This window comes from Platalea leucorodia (genome assembly GCF_965183815.1).
Source record: "Platalea leucorodia genome assembly, chromosome: 16".
In the NCBI taxonomy this organism is placed as follows: Eukaryota; Metazoa; Chordata; class Aves; order Pelecaniformes; family Threskiornithidae; genus Platalea; species Platalea leucorodia.
In genome coordinates this window covers 8,199,302-8,225,654 of record NC_138838.1, presented here as the reverse complement: position 1 = coordinate 8,225,654, position 26,353 = coordinate 8,199,302, and the positions used below count along the sequence as shown (strand labels likewise).

Sequence of the window (26,353 nt, the reverse complement as noted above, 5' to 3'; positions counted from 1 at the left end):
TCTCTCAGTGAATCATCTTTTCCTGGAGAAGCGTCGAGGAGAACAATTTCAAACTACTATTGAGAACCAGCTACTGGGCTGCCCCAAACAGCTTTGAATTTGGCCACCAGAGAAACAACCCTGGCAACAAAATATAAATAAAAGGAGGAAAACAAGCCCTGTCTCCTCTTGCACAAAAGCATTACGGCAGAGATGTAACTTATCTGTTTTAGAAGTCCATTCTTCAGGTGTATAACTAATTCCCAGAGGGCAATTAGAGAGTGCCAAGCACAGCTGGAGCTTAGGTGATCCTATAAAATGATCATTCAGTAGCAGCTCTGGATGCAGCAGCTTGCTACAAGCGGAAGAGCGCAAGAGATTAATTGTACCTTTGATCTTGCAGGTAGGTCCAGCTCTCCCTCCCTCTGTAAGGTCAGGCGTGGGGCTCGTCGTGTATGAGAAACAGGGCGAGCCTTTCTTTCTGCAGGGTGGCAGACCGGCAGCCAAGGGGCCCCCTCCTCTCTTTTTTTAATCTTCTTTTCTATATAACCACATGGTCTCCCATAGACAGCGTTCTGTCTTGCATGAAACAATTCCCAGGCCCCTTAGGATGGCCACCCACAATCAATGCAGAAGGGTAAAGCGACCTTCCATCCCCACATGCCTGTTATTTCACGCTGCCTTATTGGAAACAGCTTCTCAACTCCAGCAGGACAGACAAGACAAACCATAAGATCCAAGGGCTGCTCTGGTATTTTTTTATTTTTTGCTGGACTAGCAAAGACCATCAAGAGCAGTTGCACTTAACTGAAAAATTCACTTGTGTCTCTTGCCTAGGCTGGACTCAATGCTTGGCTCTCTTAGCATACAGCAGGCAATCCTGATGCGAATAATACGTGCGTATTCGACGGTAATGCTCTGCACGTGGTTTTGTACTCTAAATGCCTTTGCGCCCTGCACATCCACAGAGCTAGATTGGATGCCAGAATTCATTTACAGTTTCGGCTATAAAACTGAATCCAGCAAGGCCTCCATAGAAGCAGACAAGTCCCCAGTGTAATAACAAAGCAGTGCAAGACAGATTAGGAACCTAAAGCACAGAAACCACAGCATCTGAGAGGCTCCCATCCAACGGGAGTGGCTCTGCCAAAGCCTGTGTTTTCCTAATCCCCTGCACTGATGATGCATCAAACACAATGCCTCGCTAAGCAAGGCAGACAGAAACGCAACCGCAGTCTGTCTGTCCGACGGGAGATGAGCTACTACAGGACATCATTCAAAGCATCCTGGTGTCACTGAGTCACTGCAGCTGAGAAGGGTTTTGCTTTACGCCACCCTCCGAGGCGGTGACCAGCCCTTGCAGGCTCGCCCAGGCTTAGCTCAGCCTGTTGCTTCCAAACCTCCAGGAGCCTCCTCATCACGACTTTCTTCCACCTAACTCCTCTCACTAAAAGCACGATGCAAAGGCCAGAGCAACTGGGAGGACGCCTGCTGCAGTTACCCACCATGCTTAACTGTTGGTGATGGACGAGGCGCTTTTCTGGCCAGGGGGAGAGCTGTTTGTTTTTCCTGTCTCTCGGTTCTAATCTCTTCCTCATTGAGGTCAGGTCACAGACTTCCCAAACACATCCCGGCGTAGCAGCCACGGCTTCACTGCTGCGGTTTTTGATTTCAAAGGATAAAGACCGAGGTGCAGTGAGAACAGAGCCCCTCACCCCGCCTGCGAGTGCCTCCTGGAAAGCCGGCTGCTTCTCACTATTTCAAGGGAGCGAGGGTTGCATATTGGTCAAAACAAAGCAAAAATGACACATTAGGTTAGAGGATTGATGCAATTTCTGATGGCCATTTTTCTTCTTCCAGACTTGGCTCAGATCCCCGAGTTTTAAATTTAGTGACTTTAGATGCCTTCTCCCCTGTGGTCCTGTAACTCAACACTAGCGCTTTATACAATCCATTAGAGCTGAGAAGTGGCTGGCAGTTCAAAAAGATACAGGCATTAACACACGGAGAAGCACAATGCCTGGTAAAAGGATTTTCAGCATTGTGGAGCACACAAAACGCCAGGTATTTATATTGGGCAGGCCAGCATATTCCATAAGAATTCAGAGCTTCAAAAATACAAATGTTTGTATGCATTAAAATGTCATAAGCATTTTAAGTAGGTCAGTCCACCCTTACCACTGGGATAGTTCTCCTTAAAACCAAGTTCTGCCGAAGGACTCAATACAATTGGCAAAAACAATCTTCAGTAACCAAATTTTCACTTCTACACCTGATCCATGGCACAGTGAATTCACAACTGTGTCTTAAGTTTAATGTGCTGTAGATCAGAGCTGTACTTGCATTAAAAAGGTTTTGGAGCGGTAGTCTTGCAGGTCTCTGTGCTCTGCTATGGAACAAGCTGTGATGAAGGCACTCAGCTTAGATGTGAACTTTTCTCAAATGTGAGAGCTGGGTATTTTATCCAGAGTTTACTTGGTATGTGCTTAGCAATAAAGTTAAAAGGCAGGCAACTAAGCTGAGGTATTAAGAGTGTGCTGTGAACAGCTGAGTAAATGGGGTTTTTTATTTATCACCATGTTAGCAATATAAAATTAAAGTGTAACCACATAGAAGGCTTAAGTGCAATAAATTTTCACTGAGACAGCATTTCAAACAGTGATTATGGGCAACATCATAATATGATTTATTAGTAACTGCTCCTTAATGCAAACTAATGAGTACCCTGAGATAGAAAGGGGGAACGAAACTCTCGGGCCAGCCTCCCTGCTGTGAAAGCTAGCGGTTCTCAGGAGAGCCTGCTGCATCCTTCCCTGCTGAAGCTCCGGTCGCAAACCCGCACGGTAACTGCCAGGCCATACAGTTTATTTCAGGATGATTAGCTTATTACAGATGAATGAAACGTTAAGGTATTTTAAAGTGACACATGATATGCATGGTACTGCTCCCAAGTCTACCAGCATAGTCACATGCAACACCAAAAGCAGCAGCTACAACTGGCTGAGTCCTCCCGAGGGTTTTTCTTGCGGCATTGGCATGCAAAGCTCAGCTGGCCACAGGCAAGGAGGGAAGAGTTCAAAGTATCTTCACAAAGAACTGAATTTTTGTTTCAGACACATAGCTTCAAAGTTTGGATGTCCAAGAGACGCCGGAGAGCTGCACCCTCAACCCTGAATCCAGAGGCAAGGGGAATTTCTGTCTCACCTTCCAGTTCTTTCATGCTGCTCAGCATTAAGTGACTTGCCAGGAAAATGCTCATAATATCCCCCAAAATCTGAATGTGTATTTCCCCTCCCTTACTGAACTATTTTTTGCACAGAAAAGTAGCTTTTAGACTGTGAAGATAGAATATACTCATCACACATGCCCTCCTTACAGTGCTATAGCTATTATAAGAGTTATTTTGAAGCAAATGATGCACCAAATTTCTCAGTACCTGGAAGCACCACAGCCTCTTATCACTGGAAGGAAAGTAGGTTCCCAGAGCAAGAGTCATGTCTACACTCAGATGTTCAAAGCCTTTTTCAGATGTCCAACCCCAAACCTTCCGTACTTGGCAAACAGTGAACAGTGATCATCACAGTATTTTATGGGATGGGCTAGGCACGTGAAAAGGAACTAATCAATAGAAATGCCTGAGAAAATCTGCCTCAGCAGGAAACTTGAGACAAGAAATTGAAGTATCTTTTAACCTTGCCAGCAGCTGCTGGTGTTTGCTGCCCTACTCCACCTCCCCCTGTGCTCTCCCTAGATGGAGAGGGTCTTCACCCCGACGCCGAGGGCCGCTGAGGCTGCACACTAAAGGCAAATAGGCTGTCACGTACAGACAGGCAAGTGAGAACCAGAGACCCCGAGAAACTCTGTGCCGTGTCGGTAACTTACTTTGCAAATTTTATGCAGAACTGAGTGAAATACTTTCTTGTGGAGGCCAGATTGTCGCGGATGATGGGGACGTTCTGTTTAATGTGGAGAATCACTGAGGTAACATAAGGACTCTGGTCACCAACGTGTTCCACGTTCTGCCACTGCATCTGCACAAAGGGGAAAAAACAACCAAAAAGACTGTTTAACTCATTAGGATTCAAGCAATAGGTAAGGAAAACTGTACAAATTTCCTGCCAAAAGATCTCTAAGGAATCATCAAGAGACTGCCTCTGCAATTCACCACCAAGGTCGAGTTCTTCGTCACTGTACTGATTAAGCAAAACCCTTCCACAACCAGATACAAAGAAAACCCCGAACGGCCCTTTTTGCACCAAAGCAGAGAGAGATTGTGACCAGTAACCTACACAAATGGGGACCACTAGGATTAAAAAGGCTTTTGGAGCATGCCAGGCTGCCTTAATATTTAACAGTTTCCAGTTTGCCGGGATGAAGTGCCCATATAAATCCTGATTACAGGCATTTGAGAAAATATCTGCAAGCTTGCAAAGTCTGGATTCCTGTATGGCAGCCAAGACTTTAATACTGGTGAGACTGATGACAGATAGATGGAAGAGGTAGAAATAGTCTTAAAGTCCAATGCACTCTACACCAGCTTAGCTCACACTGAAAACACTTTTTGGTGTACAAGCTAGGAAGCCAACTTCAGCTCATCCCAAACACACGTAAAAAATACAAAACAAGACGAGTTACTCAACCTGCCATTTTGTTTTCATTTACTGTCAGCAGAAATGCAACAGAATAGCCCCTGTGAGCCAGATGTGCGACTCCCTTGACTTTCTCTAAGCCTTATTTGCAGTACACAGGGAGTACAGTCTAAGTCGTGTGGAAAAAAAAAAAAAAAAAAAAAAAAAAAAAAAAGAGGTAATTGGGTAAGGCCTGGCCAAGCATTCGCATATATAACAATATAACAAAGTCTCACTGAGGAACACTAACATCCAGAAAAGTGCTCTTAGCTCTGCTACTGTTCAGAGACTACGCATTCTGCAACGTGCTCCAACTGTCTGGAGATGCTGTTCCTCATGCTGGAGATGAAACAGGAGGAAAATGGATATGAAATCAGGATAGGAAACTGGGCACATGCAGAAGATGAGCTTTTTCTTCTGAGGGGGGTGTTTGTCCTCAAACTTGTTTTCTCAAGTTCTGGATTTTGCATGTAAAGTTTTTTATTCATGGTTTTAATTTAATTACGGCTACTTTGTCTGCTGCAACCCAGCTGATTCAATTCCACCCAAACAACATGCAGCCTAAGTGACTTAATGGGCAAAAGAAGCCAAATTCTTTGCACAACCACAGTGTCTGAGAGTCTACACGTGTCCTACCAAAGCCGTCTTTATTTAAACCAACCAAACAAAACCCCAACCTGCTCATCTCACATCACCCAGGTAGCTGGAAGGCAAAGCTCTCTCCTCACCTCCTCTACAGGTTTTCATTCCATCTTACTTTTATTTGGAAGATTGCTCAAGAGACAACTGCTTTTCTACTCCTCACGGTACTTGTCATATCCAAAGAAAATACTTGGTGGCCATCTCCCTGACGGACTCGCACATTCCCAGCGCTGGCCCTTCTCGATGGACAGCGATCCTCAATAAACAGACCATCCCTATAGAGCGGGAATGGCCAGAAAGTGGGAAGGGACTGCTGAGTTGAATTATTGCAACAACAATAAAACAGTAGCTTTTTCATTTTGTTGGTCTTTATTCCAAAAGCAATACTTTACAACCAAACCTTTAAAGCACGAACAGTAAAAATAGCCCTTTGTGTGCGTGGGGGTGTGTTTCACCCAAAAAAAACCCCAGTAGCTGCAATGAAAGACACAGTACACATACTGAAAAGTCATCAAAAGAAATATGAGCCCAACTCTTCTGGTAAAGCTTTGTTCCTGTCATTTTAAATTTATTCCTCTTTTTCCCTCGTCCTATGTTTTTCTTGGGATATCCACACAATTTACATACACAAGCTGAAAATGAGCCCAAAGAACAGGAGCAGCAAGGCCTCGCACTCGCCAGCCGAAGGGAGAAGCCCAGCGCATGGGGCGCCCCGGCAGCAGCCGAAAGGCACCTGCACGCTGCAAGGACACGGGGCCACGCGGCCGCCTGCAAGGGCGGGACCTGGGTTTGAAAACGTGGCGCTACCTTCAGAGATGGTTTTTACAACAAAAACCACAGGACTCTCAAGATTTTAGGGCGCTTTCTTAAAAAGGAGAAGAGAGAAACCCTGAGCAAAACTGGGGTGGTCTGGTACATAACAAGAGATGCGCTACCTTCTGGGCATAGCAGAGGCTCAAGAGTACTCCTGGGTCTGCCTGGTTGTGAGTCCTCATGTCCCCAACATGCCCCTGTGTCCCCAGAGAGCCGGGAGAGGGGTGGCAGGGCCAAACCAGGAACCGCCAGGTCCCTCCTCCATGTCCAGCACTGACGTGGGTCTCTAGCAAAAGGGGTTGCTTCATCATTTAATGGAGGATGAATCAGCCTCCAAGTCTCCCCGTGCTCAGTAGCATCCCACTGCCGGCTTATCGTTACAGGCTCCAGACCGGGCACGGGGAACATCCGTAACCGCCGGGCCAGCATCTTCTCCCTTGACTTCGTGTCACTCACGCAGGAAGAGGCGGGAGGGGAGAGGGACGCCGGTGGGTGCTGCGGGCAGCAGATGTTGCTGCCTTTGGAACTGCCTCCGTTGTTTTCTGACACGAGTTTTGGGTTGTGCTGTTGCACGCTGCACCTTGTTTGACGGCTAAAACGCACTCACGCTGACTTTTAATTAGCAGCTGGCAGCTCTGATTGCTCTGCTCTTGGGGCTTTCCTTGTATGTATTGAGAGATTATTAGAGCTCTGTGTTTAAGTACTTGCTATTGTCCACTCAGTTGTAAAGAGCTAGGAAATTGCAGCTGTGCCAAAAGGTTTTAGCAAAATATAAAAAAACCAGCAAGCGATCGATATGAGTCACTAAAATGTCCCCCAGCCCCACTTACAAGCACAATTTCACATATAAATCGATGCTTAATTCAGCAAGTAAATCAAGCCTTATCCAGTGCAATCCATAAACTTAATTGGGGCAAAAATATCCCACACAGATTAGCAGTTCCCTCATCCTAACAATTAAAAATAAAGCACACCAGGCAATTTAAGTGCCTGCTACAGATCAGTACAACACATTCACAGTACTTTGTTATCCAGAATATGACAACAGGGGTTTAGGGCAAATTCCTCTCCCACCCCACATCCCAGCTCCCCGTCCTACAGCCGTATTTAATCATTCTACACCTGCTGTGAAGTTTGAGTGAAGATTATCACCTACAAATTTTGTAATATGGGGCCTTCTCGTCATTTACCATTTCTTCCAGAACACACAAGGTAAAGAATCAGAGAAACTGAGCACCAACCCCAGCTGAAAGCAATATTCACAATGCCATTTTCTGTGTTAAATCTCTCAAAGTGGCCTGCAGCCAAAGTGGATTTAGAGGTTCAAATATTTCTTAATTTACCTCTATAGTTACTGAACATTTTTGCAAGAAAAAAAAAAAGAAAGTCAGACTCCAACAAAGGACTGGGAATGTTGAATCTTGGAGGACACCAGAGTGAAGTAAATGAAAAGAAGCTAAACAAAGGAAGAGCCCTAATGGAGTAGGGGTCTTGAGACAGACAAACCTTCCCAGTACAGAAAAATTGGAATGGATCAAGCACACAGTCTTTATTCCTTTAATAAAGACTGAAATTCTACACGTCCAAATACTAACTCTGCGTTTAAATAATTAAATGCATTTCTTATTCAACTGTCAGAGTAATAATCCAGCCCTGAAGGAAAGGGAGGAGGAGGGTGAAGGAAAAAAAACTCTTGCACCAAACCCAGGTCTAGTAAAAATCACATAAAAGCAACTCTGTCTGATGCAAATAGTGGAATGTGCGCACAAGTGACAAGTATTTATTTAGCTAATTTCATAACACTTAGCTTGTTTATATATCATCGGTCCCATCATGTGCTGCATTTTACCAGTGTTCCAAAGACAAAAATAAATAGCCTACCAGCTGCTGCTTTCTCAAGGTTGTGGTTTACTTGGGCACAAACAGAGCTAAGTGAGTCAAATATTACTATGCTGTGTAGGTTCAGGAGAAGATCTAAGGAACTGTCGTGGCACACACATAACACCTTGAAGTGCTGAGCCCTTCCTAACGGTGTTATTTTACTGGGCAAAAAAATCCTCTTTTCATTTGGCACATGTACAAGCTCTATTACCAGCTGCATTCCACTTCAAATATTAGCTGGGGGTGGCGGGGCTAGTTACAGCTGGAATACATCATAAAGCAGAAAGCTATTAAAATTCATGGCAGCGAGACAGTGTGTTGATCCTACAAAAATGGAGCTCTATGTTTAATATTTCTAATTAAAAAAATAGTTCAATCCACTTTTGTTGTCTTCACCTCTGTCTAAAGCAGTCTGGGTTTTCACAATACTTTGGCAAGAAAACACAGCTCTGCATTTTAAACATATAAAAGCCAGCAGTGTAACTGCAACAAAATCCCTAAGCACTAATCACACGGACCTTTCTAGGAATGGCTCCATATGTCCTTCAGAGGATCACAGAAGCAATAGGGCTCAATCTCAATTCCATATTACCCTTTGAGTACCTCCATTTAACAGCCACAAACAAGCAGGCTAGTAAAACTCCTTGTCAAAGAACACAAAGAGAATTGCAAACGAGAAGGTGTATTTGAAATTTCATGCTAACAAAAGCTTCCCCAATTTTAAAGACTCTCACTGGCATTAGGAGTGGAAAGAGAGAGCCTTAGATACTTACAGAAAGCGTTTTATTATCCATGTCTTTTAATGTGCTGCAAAAGAATGAAAGCTCTAATCTGAACGATAGGAATTTTTGGAGTGAAGGATATGCTTATAACTACAGCAATTCCTGCTCTAAGAAGCAAGAAGAAATCAATATATGGCTAAGTCTCAGGGCAGCGTGAAAGGATATGTCAACAATGAAATCAAGCAATCTAAGCAAACAAGAACTCCACATGGATTTTAAGGCTACCTCTTCCCGAAACAAATCCATCCCTTACCTTGCTCATAGCAGTCAGGGCAGGGTCACAGGCTGCATCCAGGTCCTGCACTAACAGCTGTATGCTGTTGGAGATCACACTGCAAAAAAATCAAGCACAAGCTTTAGAACAGTACTCAGCAACACAGTGCCAGAACTGGCGTATTTGACTGCGAAAGGAGGAAAATCATCTACTAGCTGACAGTAGCATTTTGCTGTGAATACACATGGCTAAAACTTGTACTGAAAAGCTGGGAATTTCTGCATGCTGTTCATTGGGGAGCTACACAATGGGCTTTAGCGTAGAGAGGACATATTTATAGCTGACCTTTCTCCGTTTTGGCATGTAGAAGGGGCTGGAGATCAAAGGTGTCAGATGGGGCAACCCCCCGCCCACGCATCGGGAAGAGGAGAAACCCCCGAGTACCGAGCCCAGACTGGGATTCGGCTTCAAATTTAATCCAGTTTGCATAAAACTAACATTTTATCATCTCTCCACTTATTCACAGTCAATATTCTACTACTCACGGAAACTTGCAAAGAGGATTTTAAAAAAGTACATCTGCATGAGTTCTGAACGTGTCTCCCATTTGAGATCAAGGCAGATGTCCTATTTACACTATGTCTAGGATTGCCGCCATCCATTGTTTGAGTATCTCAGAGACATATACCAGACTAAAGGACACATTAGTCAAACACATTTCCCGCCCTCTTTTTTCTTTTTTTTAAACAGCATGATATTGCTTAGAGACATATGTGATGCCACCATATTATGATGTGCATAAAGGTGCAACTGATCCTAAAACAACAGCCGAGAAACACCGCCTGCAGCAACTCGGACCACCCGCAAGGGCACGTAACCAGTGCTCGCGTTACAGACAGCTTCTGCTAGAAGTAATAAGTGACTGTGTTTCGCTAAGTAAGTACAGTTTTTAAGAACAGTGTAAACTTTAAATCTGCCACAGATGCCTGTTTACAACTTCGGGATTATATATAAAGAACCTTATTTCACTTTTGCTCTTTCTCATGATGCTAGCACAGATGGGAATCGCAGATCTACAAGAAATCTGACCAGCGCTTCCGCAGACCATCTTTCCTCCCTCTCGTCGTCTTCGTGCAGTTCTGGGTACTACACTGGAGTTCACTGTTCAAAATATTTTTAAGTGTCCTCATCGAGATACGGTATCACCCACTCATAGCTGCTGCTGGGATCTGGGTGTTGCTCTTCACTGCAACCCACAGACTGTGTCTATGCCTTTTCCTAGAGCTCTAGCACATAAAGACCAGTAAAAGACTGTTCCTTCAGAGCAATTAATTCGTTTGTAAAGGCAAACTCATCCAAAATTAGTTGGAAAAATTAATATGGGAGATGAAGTGACCATTGGCTTCAAGTTACATGATCTGAAACTTGCATTGGGATAAAAAAAGCCTGTGACTGTTTCTGCTGGTGCCTCTGCTTCTGCTGGGCAGTAGAGGATTTACTCCCTTGGGGGATTCCACCAGCTCAAGCGATGCCAAGGAAGCCAGACTGAAATAACTGTCTCTTGGGCACAGCTGACTCCTGCGGGGCGCCTGCTGGCAGTGACTTGTAGGAAAGAGTTGTGGTTTAGCACCAAAATGAAACGTAACTCTCTCAGTGGAAGGAAAGTGACTTCATCACTAGTCTCCACGCGTCAGCAGTCTGTCTGAAGCTGGGTCACCAAGCACAGGTTCTCGCCTGAAAACCGCAAAATTGCAAATAGGGAGAGAAACCTATTTGTCTACATTTCAAAATAAACATAGGTGCTGTAGAGGGGTAACGGTGCAGCAAGAAGCGTGTTGCAAACACGGTGACATGCCAAGAGGGTTTGGATCCTGGTTCTGCTAGAAGCCACTTCAAACCTTTGCCCCAGGCAGCACATAACAGTACTTCAGTGGCAGTTAATGAATGCCCATACAATCCCTGGCAGATACACAGAAGCTGACAGACAGGGAAGCCGAGGCCATAAACGAGCAGCCTGGTTCTAACGGAGCCGGGTAGGCTCAACACTTGAGGCCTTCAAGAGGTCTCTGAACGCTGCCCATAATCTCACAACAGATCAATAGGGCAGCGGGGTGGGAATCACGGATTTCTGGATTTACATGACAATAATTTTCCTTCTGTTGATCTTCAAGAGCAGCTCGTTATCTTTCCCATATTTCCTAAAGAAAATGCTTAGCCACCCCAGGGGTAAAACCCCCCGGAGTCGATCGCGTTATACACATTTGGGGTGGTTCTGCACTCTCCTTTCTGCAAAGGAAGAAACACTTTCCAGGGTGTGTAAGCAGCAACGTTTCATCACTTTCTTTGTGACCAGGCCTAACAAGACATCAAATCCCAGAAGAAACAACTTGTTTGATGTTGAATGAGCCAACGCCAGAGAGAGGTTTATAGCTATGACTTACACTGACAGAAGACTGGACAAAGCCCTATACTGGAACAGGCTGAAAGTTAATTAAAAAGCCTTTGTTACCAGATATATCAGGCCTGTCACTTTAACTTTAAAGCTATCCAAAACAGCAAACGTGAACTGTACATTTAAACAATTTCCAAAACACATCGTATTGGCTGCCTACGACCAACTACCTCATGAGGCAGCCACCGTGGAAACTGAGCAGTGACTCAAGGTAGCTGGCTCCTGCCAGAGAGGTCACGAGAAGATGCAAAACTCACCCTCGACTTGTCCATGTTAAGAAAATCCCACCATATGGCATAGTTTATTTCTAGTCCCCAGCTACCTTGCTTGTTTTGGCTTAGTGGACATAGCAACTCTAGCTTTCGGTCAGGGATTCACTCTTCAAAAGGTCTGAGAAATATCTAAAGGGAAGGGAGTCTCTGCAGCCTGGAACTGAACTCGAGACCATGTGAAATATCTGGATGGAGATTCAGGGGGATCCTGCCCACTGAAGCAAGAGAGGAGGAATCACAGGAAGGAAGTCTTCTGAAAAAAATCTTACTGCTATCTGGGCTGAATCTTAGTTTTAGGGAGGAGAGCTGGTGATAGGGATTATTTTCCCAGCTTTGCCAAGGTTTTCTTTTGTCTGATGTGAGGCAAAACAATTATTTTTTGCCTTGATTTCCTTCTCTCGAAAAATATTCAATGTTTGTCAGTGGTGGAGAGGAGAGGATGTTAGAGGGGAGTATTTTTAGCAATGTTACGTGAAAAGTTATTTTAATGAATTATAATCTTCTCTCAATTATAATCCCCAAATATAAGATTGGATCAGTCTTTTATGTCATCTGAAATGGGGTTTGATCATACTGACAAGGCTGCTGATTAACAGTGGGAAGTTAAAACAGGAAGGAACGTACTGAAATAGCTTCCTTTCTTGAAATGTAACAGCCACCTCACAGAGCTGCCAAGATGCAAATGATGTTTCAAATGGAAACTCACTATTTCCTTTCCCCTTTCCAGTGCTCTTGTTCCTTTGGCTAGGACGACGGAGAACAACTACATCTGAAGTCTGTACTACTGCTGCTCTTGGACTAGCCAAAGGATGACCATTCCTTCACCAGGGAAATGCCTATGCCTAGGCTGCAAATCTGGGTGGGTCCTACAGCTGGCTGGGTCCTACGACACTGGGATCTTGGGCTTGTATTACTCCAGCACCATCTGGCTGACAAACTAGGATGTTTGATATATTCTGGGAGGATGCATCTGCTGAACATACATGCTGAAAGTGTCCATCTCTCCCGTCAGGTTGATTCTCTCCACTAGACTTGCATCCACTTTTTCTTTGAGTTTCTCTTCCAACTGTTAGGAAACAAAACAAGCAACAGAAAGATCAGATTTCTTACTTGAAATGACCAGTCTTGAAGACTTATGTCCTGGAAAAGTCAGCTTCTTAAAACCTAATCTGTGCCCAGACTATATCCAAAACTCAGCCAGTGAACAACGGAGATCTCTCCTTCTTGGACACCCTAGGCGTCTTGATCTGCCAGGATGGCCTGTGGTGGCACTGCGTCCTCAAAGTAGTAACCTCCAAGGTCACATATGTAACTCTAGCATGACATGCTAGTGTACTAGCTTAACACCGTGGCACCTGTCCTGCTAATAAAGATGTTTTCCAACACCCTGTCTGTGCCCAAACTGCAGAGGAGGAGGATTGCCAGTTCTACTGGTGGAGAGGCCCTGATACGGCCAAACATCACAGCTCATCTACTAACCTATGGCATTTTGAAAGCACCTGAATGTAAGGAGCACTGTGGCTGCAAGGCATATCAGCACAAATACCTTCTCTCTCCTCACTCCACCTTGCCCCAGTATTTCATGCAAGCATTTTCTCAAACCTATTTTGAATTACTGCTTTTCTTGTTTTTATAAAAGGGAGATCACGAACCATGAGAAGAGTCTTTTTTTTTTTTAATGAAAAATTTGGTTCCCAATCCAAAACAAATTATGTAACAAGTATAAAAGGATAGCATCCAAAACTGATGCTGCAAAGCAGGATTACAAGCAAATGACTTTTCTCAGGTACAAACAGCAAAATCAATACTTTTCTTTCTTTGAAATATAGATTTAATAATGTAGAGCTCAATAATCAACGGGATGCTGTGTGGAGCAGACACTACTACGGATATTTTAGTACTTCTGACTCTTCCAGTCCCCACAGCAGCCTACCCCTGAAGGGGGAGCAGCACAGCATCTCGTGACAGAAGAGGGGCTGCTGCTGGGCGCCTTCTCAGAGGTGCTGTAGAGGAAAGCTCACCTGCTGGGTGGTTGCCAAGCAGTACTCTGCAGTACTAAGGATGCTGCAAATGAGGCAGAGTTCTTCTAAAGTAAACTTAGCCACTTCAGAGCCTTCCTTTTCTTTCAGCAAACTAGTGATGGTGAGCCCACCGCTGCTGCTAGTTGTCCTGGAAAAAAAAAAGACAAACCTGTAAGGCTTTCAGGTGTACAGATGTACACAATGCAAAATTACTACTAGATATCAATGCCATAAAAAGCCCTTATAACCACAAAGTCCAATGTTCTGTGCATCACAGGTCAGTGTCATTCTACAGCAAAACCACAACTGCTATTTTAGTTAAGAATATCTTTTAGAAAGACAAACAGAACTTGATATCAAGTCTTCAGGCAAAGGACAATTCACTCATTCACAACATGGTAGATTAGGATGCAAGTGGAATACAGCTTTCCCCAGCTAGCTTCACCTTCACTGCCAGTTACTCAAAATCTAATTAAAGATTACAGAAAAATCTCAGTAACTATCAGGCAGTTTGTCAAATTTATCTTCTCAGTACTAAACAGATGTCAACATGGATCTGAAACTTTGGTAACCCATTTTAAAAACTGATGATAGCAACACAGTAAATTATAGAAGATGCAGCTTCTTTCCACCATCTTCCAGTGATTAATAGCTGTGTATCAACAAAGAAAGACTCAGAACAGTTTAGACTCAGGAAATTCCCTACCTCTCAACTCCTTATAATCCAAATCCATTAAAAAAATAGGACAGTGATATTTATCTTGGACAGCAAAAATGGAGCACACAAAAAAATGTGTATAAAGAATGCAACTGAGGTCTGATGGAGAATGCACATTAAATTTATCTTTCCACTTGTCTGGATGTAACCCTCTCCCCTTCCATCTGTAAAAGATCTTACTGGTTTCAGAAATTCATTCTGCTGCTCCCAGGTTTACAAGAGAAACAAATTGAAGATGGTGAATAGCATACAAAATTATCTGTAGTTAAGGCTGGCAGTATCTCAAGGAGCTTCTTCAGCCTGTACACTTACACATATCGGTGTAAACCCATAGTGATTTCCTTTATTTTCACTGGATTTACATCTACATATTTTATTCATACATATATAAAATGTTACAGAGCAAAGGGAGTTACAGGTAAGCACTTTAGCATCACACAAATAAACCACCTTCATTATAAATTATTATATGTATAATGTTGAGCTAAAGCAGCTAAGAATCACAGTATGACTTTGTTACTCAAGTGGCAGGCTAAGTGCAATTCTGAAAGCCAGACCTCTCTGAAGAGGCTTGGGCTGGCATTTCAAAAGGAACTTCAAGAAACTGTAAATCTGACTGCTAATCAAAGCCAAATATGAAGCTATCCTCCAGGGGCCCTTGAAAGAAAAACAATGCCATGACTGTCCATTCGGTCTCTTGCTGTTTCTCAGTGCAACCAACTGAACTTTTGAGAAAATCATGAAGTAAATGTAGTAATATTGCTGCTACGTGGCTTCTTTGACAGAGAAACATAAGTGTTCACAAGTATGTATTTATTAATTATCTTTACAAAGCATCTGCTCCTCACTGGAATGTCTCACCAAACGGTGCTGCAGCATTTGGGAAGTGAAACTCACTTGGGCAGGTTTCCAGACAGAATTTTCCAGGCGTATTCCCGAAGGTACTTCTGGAATATGGTGGTCAGGGCTATCATCGGCTCGCCTGTGCTGAGCTGGGAGCACTGCACCATGCACTTCTTGTAGTAGACAAAGAGGTCGGCACAGCTGGGCAGGACGGCTCCTCCTTCGTCCACGTTGGGCTTGGGGGGACCTTGAGCCTTGAAGTCAGCCACAAACCTGTCAATCAGTTCGCCGAGATTTCTGATGTGGGGGAACAATAGAAAGATATTTTAGTATGTTGGGGGAGGAAACGGAGGGAAGAGAGAGAATAATGCTTAAAACTAGAAGCCCTGTCTTGTGACACCAGCAAACACATTCAGATTTTAGCAGTTGGCTATTCCAGCCCTTTCTTATCTCCACCCTCTCAGCACAAAGCTCATACAATAACGCGGACTGGACCGATGAGTAACGACCTTTTGTACTCAAGAGTTTTAGTGGCAGCTTCAATCTGTTCTCCAGTCACATATAAAAGCTCGCAAGTCTGCCAGGACTTCGTTCAGCACATTTGATGCAAGTGCATAAAGCATATGCTCAAGTTTCATTCCTGGCACCGGCAAAAGTAACAGTCGGGCTTCCCATATCAGCGGCCTCCGGAGCAGACCTCAGGGAATATGGCTTTTAAAGGGATGTGCTCAAAATGGTGTGCCATTTGCCATTCTTGGTCCCATTTGGACACCACCTGGTTTTGCACAACTTCACACATCCTTTAAAGAAGTTTTATTTAGCACGAGCGCAAAGTGCACTTCCTACTTAAACTCTTTTTAAAAGCACAAAAAGCCCTCCTATTGTCTCCAGTGATTCTTTATAACCTGGTCCTTACTCAAATATTTTGGTCTTTAGGCAACAATAAACTTCACTCCACTGTTTCATCATGACAAAAAGGCTTTTTAGCATGGCAGAGGGCCAGAACCATCAATACAGGACCAAAGAAGTCTTCTGATCTTGGGGAGTTCCTCCGGTCCTACTCCTCCAGAGACGGCACATCCGCGTCAGGAACAAAGACCAGTCCTCCTGACACCAGAGCTCAGCTAAGTGGTGTAACCTTCGCCAGCTGAACTCAATTACAGCAATAAACCTCCTCCCCCAGACACACAAATATATGCAAACCTCCACAAGGAACTTTGAGGAATATATAGACATTTCAGATGACAGAGTGGCACTCCACTGACCAAAAGGAGCTGTGAAGTTCCTGTATTTTATACTCCCGTTTCCACTATGGTCTTGGCTCCGCTTCCCCCAGCTCTCCCCTTCCCACAGCACAGCCTTCACCCCTCTTGCTGCTGAGGGTGTAAGAGCTGTGCCGTGCCATGATCCAGGGTACTTAAGTAGAAAGCCAAATCCTTAGGAGGAGGAGAAGAAAGAACCTGAACTGTAACTCCCACAAGAAAGTGAACTATCATTTTAAAAAAAAAAAAAAAAAAACAAAACCAAACCCAAATAAAACAACTTTACTTTACAGTTAATGTATTACCATTATTTTTCAGGAACAGACTTATTTAGCAGAACTGCAACGCTGTCCATAGAAATGAGAACTCTTCTTTAAAATCCTGTCAGAGTTTCAACTTCAAATGTTCTCCTAATCTTAGGCCAGCTCACAGAGCCAGCCAGCACAACACCAGAGTTCGTGCAAAGAGACCGCAGTAGGGTCTCCCAGCATGGGTACAGCCTTGCCGCCAGCACAGCGGCTGAGACTCTTCAGCACATTCTCACTTACCTCTGCCAATGAAAGGGGAAAAAAACCCGCCAACGATGAAAACTTTTCCCCAGTTTCTGTCCTTTCTTTCTTTTCATCTTGTGAAAGAGAAAAACCACTCTGATTCCAGTTTACCGAAGAATTCAAAACGCTGCACAAGTGGAAAAGGTGAGCTGGCTCTTCCCTGATAAACTTACAGGTTGCTGCACCAAAACGGATGAGCTCCTACCGTGGATGATCCGCTGGGCCAAACTAACCTACAGAAATGTGCTTGCAATATCAGGGCTTCAAATCATGAAGCAAGGCTCTTTGGCTTAAGCTAGGCTCATAGGCTATTGCAAAGACAAGTAGCCCCTTTTTTCATGCTTATTGCTTGCTGCTTTGAGTACTTTACATAGCTCTGATTCCACATATACACACAGTTCCTCGGCTTTGTTACAAGAACTGTAAAAACATCAGGCTGCTCAACTGATGTGATAAATCTCTACACTGGCACGAGCAATTGAATGCTGAACCGAAGCATTGATTGTATTCGACCACAGCGAAGCAAAATATACCTCCCCCTGTAGCTGCAGAAGAGCCAAACAGATGGCTGCTGCAGGAGGGCTCACACGTGCTGCGAGCTGCAGCATTCCTTCAGGTTCTCAAGTAAAGCGGACGTGGCTTGCTCCTTGTCAAAAGTCCCACTAAATTAAACAGCTGCATTTCCACCTCTGCATCTGCGCTTTGCTCCATCTGGGCAACAAAGTGGAGCTTTCTTAGTATTCACCAGCCGCTTTTTTTTTTTCTGCATTCGCTCAGTCTCAAGACGCAGTGAAGAATGTCAATGGCTTTTGTTTCTTTATGCTTACTCCATATGTTCTCCTCTTCTCCAAGGCAAAGTGAAATGTATCTACATTTTCCCGGTCCCCCAAGGTCTTGTCAAAAGGGATGCACGAGCAAATGCAGCTGTCCAAAATAGCTGGGAGAGCAGCGCTAGAGCTTCACGCTTGCTCTGATCCTAACCTGGACAAACTGCCCGTGAAAGGCAGGCCATGAGGACTGCTCTTACTTCAGCATGGGATTGATACAAGCAAAACATCAGGATATAGTGCACTAAGGGAACTAATATGTTATTAATGCACACCTCAGTTGATATCAATCAAACTTTCACATTAGTCTCAGTTGGCCCAAATACAATACGAAGGCTAACAACCTTTGTGTGGTACAGTGGGAGCACAAAGAATTTGGCAGAAAAAGCGACTGGGAGATGAAACATGAAGAAGGCAGGAGAGCTACAGAAAATGAACATTTCCTCTATATAGACTCTGCAAAAAAGCCCAAAGCAAATTCTCTGGTAGCGCAGATGTGGTATTTCCTAACAGTAGCATATTTACTGGGAGCAAGAACTCTCCAAATCTAACCAAAAGAAAATATGAAATGAAATCTTATAAAGAGAATTTTATTTTGGTTCTTAAATCCTTTCACTCCTATATTCCTCTTCCTTTTTTCTTTCTCTCAACCTATTCCGTGTTTTTTCTGCATCTCTGGCAATCACGAGAGGAACTAGGCGCCTCCTCAGCAGCATGAGAGCATGCGGTGCTTAGTAAGTCAGCCTGTTCAGTGATGTGAACAGTTGGTATCTGTTGGGCACTGGGGAAGGGCAACGGCATTGAGACACCTGGATCGCTTGTGGGATAGTTTCCATGGACTGGGTATTTTGGAAGCCCCCTTGGTCACGAGGCCACGAACACACACGACAAAGAGAAAGTGCCAGTTTTCCGAACAATCTGAACGCACACGTGCATTTTAGCACACTTAACCACGGCTCTGCATACTCTCAACACTGCAGACCTGACAGAGCTCTTCCTTTACTCCATCAGAATGACTTAGCTCACACATGCATGCTCCCATTACTCCGACAGACCACAAAGAAGAGCTAAAGACACGTATCCCAAAGGGGCAGAAACGAAATCTGCTTCGCTGTTACGAAATCTGATATTTACACTGCAGCTAAGGGTGGAGAGCAGCATCTTTAAAGTCTTTCTTTCAGGTGTCTCCTCTTAAATTGCTATAGATTTTGGCACTGTGTTTCTTTAAATGGGTATGGAAACAATTTTTCAGGAGAAAAGGTCCAGGCTGCTTTCTGACACAGACTTAAGGCAATGATGAACAAAACTGTCACACTACTCTCACTATTCAGAGCCCAAACATACAATTAATTATCTAAGCAACTCATTTTCAGACATCAGCAACGGATTCCTCAAAAGTTCAATCAATGGGGGAAGAAGAGAGAAAATCATAAAGGAAAGCAATTTTTGGCAGGCAGGGGCAGCATGGGGAATACTGTGGCAGTTTCTCTTTGAACTCCTTGCAGCCTGTGGCTATAAAGCTAATATAAAACATCTCAGGATTGTAAAGGAAAAGGAAAAAAAAAAAAGCAACTGAAAGGGCTAGGAGTGCAATGGGGTAGAATTACCAAAATGGGGATTAAAATGGCCCCCAGTGAGAAGGGAAGAAATACTCAAACAAGTTAGTGCTCAGCTGGCTGAGGGCAGAGGGGGAAATATCTGTTTCTCTTTGTTATACTGCAGAGCGGAACCTAAACCCAGCACGACAGACCATTGTGCAAGGTTTTATTTATTTATTTATTTATTTAAAGCATAAAAGGTTGATGGGATATGGGAAACCTTTTTCAAGATGGCTATCTTGGAGTTTGGACAAAATCAGGACACTATGAGCCTCGAGTCATGCACTCTCTCATGTGTAAGTCCTTGGAAGACAGAAGGACATAAATGAGTTACATGAGGCAGGCACCCTCTTTCTCCTTTCTAGTCACTAACCTGCACTAAAAGACTGTATTAAAACTTTTTCAACTCTCTGCTCTCCCAGTTGGTACTGCAATTGTTACAGAGATGTTATTTAAACCCTGGTGTGAATCGAAGTGCACAAGAAAGTGTCATGAGAGCTCTAAAAACTTCTCAGAGCTCTAAGCTGAAAGCTCCTTTCATTCAAGTTATTTTGCTGCAAGTCAAAGAGGAAGATGAAGAAGGGTTCTAGGGATTAAAGCCTCTGCCAAAGCCCCAATCTGTGAGCAATGATAATGTTATCTTACAGCCAGCTCATCTACAGCAGCTTTCATCTAAGGATCTCAAATAACTTATTTCTATAAAGCAAATCTTGAAACTCCTCTGCCACGAAGCCACATGTGTATTTTACAGAAAAAGCAAACCTACTATTTGTGGAAGACATGAGACGAAAGGAAGGCATATGTCTGCAGTGGGAATTGCAGAGGCAACAGAAGCAATTTCAGAAACACTAAGCCTCTTCCGCAGAAAGGCAGTGGGCATCGTTCCTGCAGGCCATTGCAATTACAGATGAAACCAACATCCACAGCCCTCTGAACGCTCGGTTTTGCCCAAGCAGAGGTCCCACTCATTCTAATTTTCTTGAACCATGAGTGCTGCTCCTGATGAAATCAGAAAGCAGACTTTCAAGAAACTGATTTTCTGCAGCTTGAGTACAGGATCTAGTACTATCCAACTGTAATACACATTCAAAAGCAAACAAACCCAAAAGCGCATGCTGGTTACTCACTTGTCCTGGGACTCGATATAGACATAAAGGTGAGGCTCAAAGCACTTGGAAACAATGCCATGGAAAGGATTGTCAGGGGCCTTTGGCTTCTTTGGCTGTAAGAAAACATTTAGAGTGTTGGTTTCAAATCTGTCCTGTAAGACCTAGAAGAAACAGTAATGAAATGGCACAGAAGGATCTAAGTCTTTAGAAATATTACAACACACAAATTGACTGTCAAATAATCAAAGGCATGTAATCAACAGTATATACAGTATATCAGGGTATCCAAGTCTTCCCTTGCTCTTACGGAGCTGTTAGTATTCCAAGGAATTACCTTTTCATTTGTAAAATATTCTTATCCTTAAAGAGAAAGCTGCCGCACATTTCAGTAGAAGAATCTTAATGCAGTTTGTAAATAAAACCTCGCTGCACCCTTTGAATAGTAACGAGACTCTACTAGTCACCTCTGAAGTGAAATGCAGCAGTTATTTGGAAGCAACATTGAAAAATCCCTACATTTTAGAACATTAAAGATAATAACTCGAAGTTACAGACTTCATCTGGATGAATTTTATTTAGATAAACAGAACGTAATTACTGGAGGGGCTGGAATTATACAGGCAACATTATAGGACTGCTTTCACCGTGAAACATGTTTCTAGGGATGCAAAGACTTCTATTTTAAAATCACATTTAGAGCATTAAGCACATATGTCATTTGGGAGTCATTCGCTTTACTCTCATTTTAGTTTAGTACTGCACTCTATGCAGTGGCCAAGCACATCTCACTGAAGCCACTGGGACTACTCATATGCCTAAATGTGTGCATGTTTAAGTACCAGGCTGGGCATGGCCTTTAAGCTCATCTTTACCCTACAGCTAGATTTTTATTATTTTTTACTGATAGACAATTTTTCTCGCTGCTTGCAGGCAAGCTGACAATTTTTCACTGCCTGCAAAGAGGGCTGCAGTGACTCTGGAATGGAATTCTTGCCTCTCTCCACAAAAAGCCAGGATCAGCTCCCAGCTAATGAAGATATGAAGTCTTCCAGATGAATTTTTTTTTTTTTTTTAGCATAAGAAAAGCAAAACAAGAGAGTCTAAAGGACATACTCTCCTAAATGATAGAGGAGGTGGCACTAAGTCTTTTGCAGAAATAGCAGAGAATGACAAGGCAAGCATTTCTCAGAAATAATTAAAACTCAAAGACACAATGAATACTAACATATGGCTGCAAACCTAAAGCGAGCAAACGGTTTTATGGAGACCAGACCACCTCTATGAGACTGGCTTCATTAACCTTCTCACTAAGAGTATGACTGGAGAATATAAGTTTTTACAGCTTTGGGAGAGAGCCACTACCCAGCATTCTCCGCCCCAGCCCCTTTGCCAGTGCCTGCCCGTTTCTGCCGGATGCACACGCTCATCGGAGCTGGGAGGAAAACAATAGGTGGTAATTACAGAAACCTTCCAGTCGCCAAGTCTCCAGGATGGCAACGCCAACACAAGGTTGCAGATTCACGATGTTTACGATTTACCAGCCTGGAAGAGCCAACTCCTAATGCAGGACTGGTTTTCTGTGTGTGCGTGTGTGTCTTTGCATCATGCTGCTCCCAGCATGTCTGGTGGAGAGAATACTAAATCTTTTAACAGTAGCAGCGAAGCTGTATTTCTGAGTGTGCAATCCTGTCCAAAAGCTGCAGATGTTTAAGCTATTTCCTCCTTGAGTTTGATGGAAATAATAAAAGGTTACTGTTGTCACAGTAAGGAGGTCTGCAGCTGGCCCAGTTTCCTTTCATTACTATCCAAAGTAAACAGATTAAATCGAACTGCTAGGATCACTAAAAGGGGTTCTTTTTTAACACGGATTTCCCCCCCAAACTCTTCTGCTCCCTCTTACACTTCCAAGCGTCTTGAATTCTCAGGACTAGTGTCTTGGAAGAGCTCTGCCACTCAAAACTCTTCATCTTCAACTCTGCCTGTCCCTTCTCTTCTTCAGCTAGTGAGAGCAGACCATGAGACCTCCAACATGAACTCACCAGCACTAACCACCAGCTGTTGGCACTTTGAAACTGAAATGTTGGCGCCTACGGGGCTCCCATTTGGCAGACAGGCGCCTGCGGGGCAGCCACCCTTGCAGCAGCGTCCAGCACTGCGTTGTGAGCATTAACGCAGGGCGTACCCAGAAAGACAGCGCAGCCTCGCCACAAACAGCATTTCAAGGGGTAGCTCAGTGGATGGCTTCATACCAGCCTCCTCATGTACAGGGAGCAGAGCAGTTCTTTTCTCAGAAGCACCTGAGCTGCTTCTGGCCAGGGCAGTGCATTCTACTGTTTAATAAAACCAGCCCTAAGCAGCCTAATTATTGCAATTATCTCTTCACCTGCCTCCTAGCACCACTGACTTCTCCAAGGATGTCCTCTCATCCCAACACTGCGCATCAGTGCCAACCTTCTCCCAGCCATTACAGAGAGTGGAAAGCAAGCTCTTCACAAAAAATACATCACACACGTGTCTCCCCAAGTTCCCAATCTCTGTTTTCCAGATCACTGATAAAGTCCAGCCAATACCAACTGTCCAAGTTGTATTTTAACAGAAAGAGCAAAACCTTGCTTAATCGTTCTCTTTCAGGACTTCTGCTGTGGGTGGAAGGCAGAGGGCTGCCCTGCTCATGCGAAAGTCTGGAGGGGATGCAGTGCACCAAACTGGGCTGGTGGAGAGCTACCACCCCCCAGTCTCCCCAGGGGCACGGACCTGAGTAGGTCCTAGGGCCCTGGTCATCAGGATACCACCTGTAAATGGCCCGTTTACAGGGCTGTAAATCACGGAACAAAGAGAGGGTACTACCTTCCCCAAGCAACTTACAATTGAACACTTGGAAAATGTCTGTCTGGTGAGTAAAAAATATGGGGCTTACAGACTTTGATATTGGTGCCAATTAAAACAATTACATTTACTATTCACTCCTTTAATGTTTGGAGAGGGCTTTAGAAACCCAGGGCTTTTACAAGTGGTTAGGTGTTGCCTGCTTTGCAGAGGTAATGGTTGAAAAGCACTACAGAGATAAAAATCCCAAAAGTAATATATTTGGAGTTAAAATCTAAAACTGACACTTGAAAGTTCAATGAATTGCCTGGTGACTCCAGACTTAGTTTGCTTGGCTGACAAGGCCAAAGAAGAATTGCAAATGCTTACAGTGGGAGCTGCTTCTGGGATCTGAAAACCCAACTATGCTAGTTCATCTTTCTTTGACAGAAATCCTGTAGTTACTTCTGAGCTGTTGCTGCATGGGCTAGAAGAGAATCCAACTCACTCTCACGTGGCAGGATTGTCTCCGCACTATTAACCGAAATAAAGATTGCTTTGGTTTCAATGAAGTGAGCCAGAGCAAACTACAGTCGTACTGGGAGCCTGTATGCTGCACAGAGGATCAAAACGGCGCTAAATTAATTGCTGTGAAAACAAACCTTTCAAATCAATGTGATGGGAAAAGCTTAGGCACCACCAGAGATTTTGACACAGAGACTGTCTCACTGACTAGAGAACTTCAAAGACTTACTTTGTCCGTATCGCTTTTCTCGATCACAATCTCATCTGTCTCTGTCCCAGTTTCATCCTCCAGAAACGGGTTGGTGGAAGGAGGTGGCACTTCTGGCTTCTTCTGTTAAAAAAGAGGAAGCTCCTTAGAGAACAGTCTGTTTTGTCCCCTCTGGCACACAGCTGCATCCATGTTTTCCTTTACTAAGCGCTGCACAGCAGTTTGTCTTCTCCAAGCACAGAGGTGACTGCAGAGGGCCAGGCAGTGCCCCTCCATCAAGGTTAGAGCACACTCCCTCCTACTACAGGGCCAGAGGCTGGTTCCCTCTCCATCACACCACCAGCACACTTCACCTTCAGCAGCCTCTTACGTCTGCTCTTCTTGCACCCACGCTCACCCGCTCTGCCTGAATCGTCCCTGGAACGGGTATTTTGGCTAGCTATTTCCACTCTCTCAAACCACACGCTCCAAGCATGTGGTCTCCACCGGGAGGACCCAGGACAGCAGGCCCCAAAACTCTGCTGCCGCAGTAAATCCTGCATTACTGCTCCCACAAGACTGCTTGTCCCCACTGTGCACTCCCCAGATAGCCATTTCTAATTATGGCCTTCATTTTGTGTATAAAACAGATCAGATGATGACATCCAGAGCATCATAGCCTCTAGGCAGCTCAGAAAGGGGGACAGAGAGGATTTTCTCTTATTTCAAGCCACACCCTCACCTTCTGTTTCTCTCAGTTATAACAGCTTCTGTGCCTACCTTCTCCAAAGGGATAACAACCCAGTGAAGCCAATTTAATTAAAGCTGCAAATTTCATATGAAATTTGTCAGAAAAATAAAGCCACATTCTTGAGAGATCTAAATTCAGCCAGGAGGAAAACCTTACAGGATTTCCCTTTTTAATTAGGAACACCTACTGATCTACAGCAAATGACAAACAGGTCCAGCAGGCTTGCCTCGTAGGCTGAATTATCACATCCAAGTAGGCTTCAAGACACCAGCTGGGCAGAGAAGCCAACCTCAAACCAGTGGCTTCTGAGCCACACGTGGACTCTGTGCTCCCAGGGCACTCGGCTGGCACAGCTCTTGGCTAAGATTTCAGGCAGAAAAATCACAGAGATGACCCCAGAGATATTCACTGAGCTGTTTCTCTTGGCTCTGCCTTTAAAATCTACCAAATGAGACACTGAAAAGTAGAAGCTACCAACGCCCCTGCAAGTAAGACTAACCCAACACGCAATGTGGGATTGAAAGATGGTACCATGCGGTGAACACGTGGTAACTAGAAATGAAGAGAAGAGGGGACTTTTAGTTATAATGTGTCATTAACATGCAGAGAACAAACATTATAATGCAGTCACCGTGCCATAATTACTTTGTGGTTCTCCACAGCAATGTGGCTTCAGTTGCAAACAGCACAGGGCCCAGGAGAACCAAAAAAGTACACAACCGGTGTACTTTCCTTCTTGTGAGCCCTGTGCCATCCTCTCTACTACACTCTGCAAGATGAAGAATCACCTTCCCAATTACAACCCACTAAGCACAGTCACACTAAACACTCTAACCTGCAAGCACAAGAGGAGGCTGCAGGTGACACTTTTTGCAGTTGTCCGTTACCATAGCTATGTGAGAGAGGGTTGGGGTTTTTTTCTCCCGAAGAAGCTATGGACTAAAGGGTTGCTCTTCAGAAATCCCCTTACCACTGTCCCATCGGCTAGAGTGCAACCTGAGAAGCGTTTAGCCAGAAGTCCTTCAAAGTTCGTTGTCCTCTGAATTGCAAACAAAAGCAATTTCACCTCAATCTCCTTTGCTCTTGTGCGCATTATCTTAGCAAGCTCTGTCCTGAATGAGAGAGGGGGGGAAACAGAAAAAACAAATGTGGTTTTCTATAAAGAGAAAGATCTGAAACCTAAGATTGTAACTCAGTCTATTCCCTAGAGACACTTTCATCACAGAATTTGAGCTAATTCCTAAGACGCTCTCTAACATAAAACCGCTTTACGGATCACATTTCAAACATGACCACAGTTGTTTAGAGCTTTGTGGGTAACAGGACCCCATCTCCTAACACCCAGAGCACCACTGCAGCCAGGAAAGCCCGCGGTATCAAACCTTGGGAAGTGCAGTGTCTCTCACTGGGGTCCCAGAGCAAAGCCAATGGTGCTACTGGGGCTCAAGCTGGCACCTTCCTCTGGTCCCCCATCTCTGGCTGGCAAAGAGTGT

General features: G+C 44.1%; 1 protein-coding gene across 8 annotated transcripts in view; it reads right to left on the bottom strand.

The window, feature by feature from the left end:
- VPS53 (VPS53 subunit of GARP complex) overlaps window positions 1-26,353 on the bottom strand; it is a 75,672-nt gene that overhangs the window by 18,297 nt on the left and 31,022 nt on the right. For 7 of the 8 annotated variants that reach the window (XR_014229906.1, XR_014229907.1, XR_014229908.1 and 4 more), the window contains 8 exons: window positions 25,831-25,972; window positions 24,152-24,253; window positions 20,611-20,705; window positions 15,300-15,542; window positions 13,685-13,832; window positions 12,647-12,729; window positions 8,979-9,057; window positions 3,862-4,010 (listed from right to left, as the gene is read on the bottom strand). Coding sequence is in view for 4 of the 8 variants with exons in the window: in XM_082328058.1 (XP_082184184.1) it covers window positions 3,862-4,010; window positions 8,979-9,057; window positions 12,647-12,729; window positions 13,685-13,832; window positions 15,300-15,542; window positions 20,611-20,705; window positions 24,152-24,253; window positions 25,831-25,972 (1,041 nt within the window). In the remaining 4 variants the exon portion in view is untranslated. Of the gene's footprint in view, window positions 1-1,484; window positions 1,735-3,861; window positions 4,011-8,978; window positions 9,058-12,646; window positions 12,730-13,684; window positions 13,833-15,299; window positions 15,543-20,610; window positions 20,706-24,151; window positions 24,254-25,830; window positions 25,973-26,353 lie in introns of all 8 variants that reach the window. The other variant, XM_082328059.1, reaches the window with a different exon arrangement.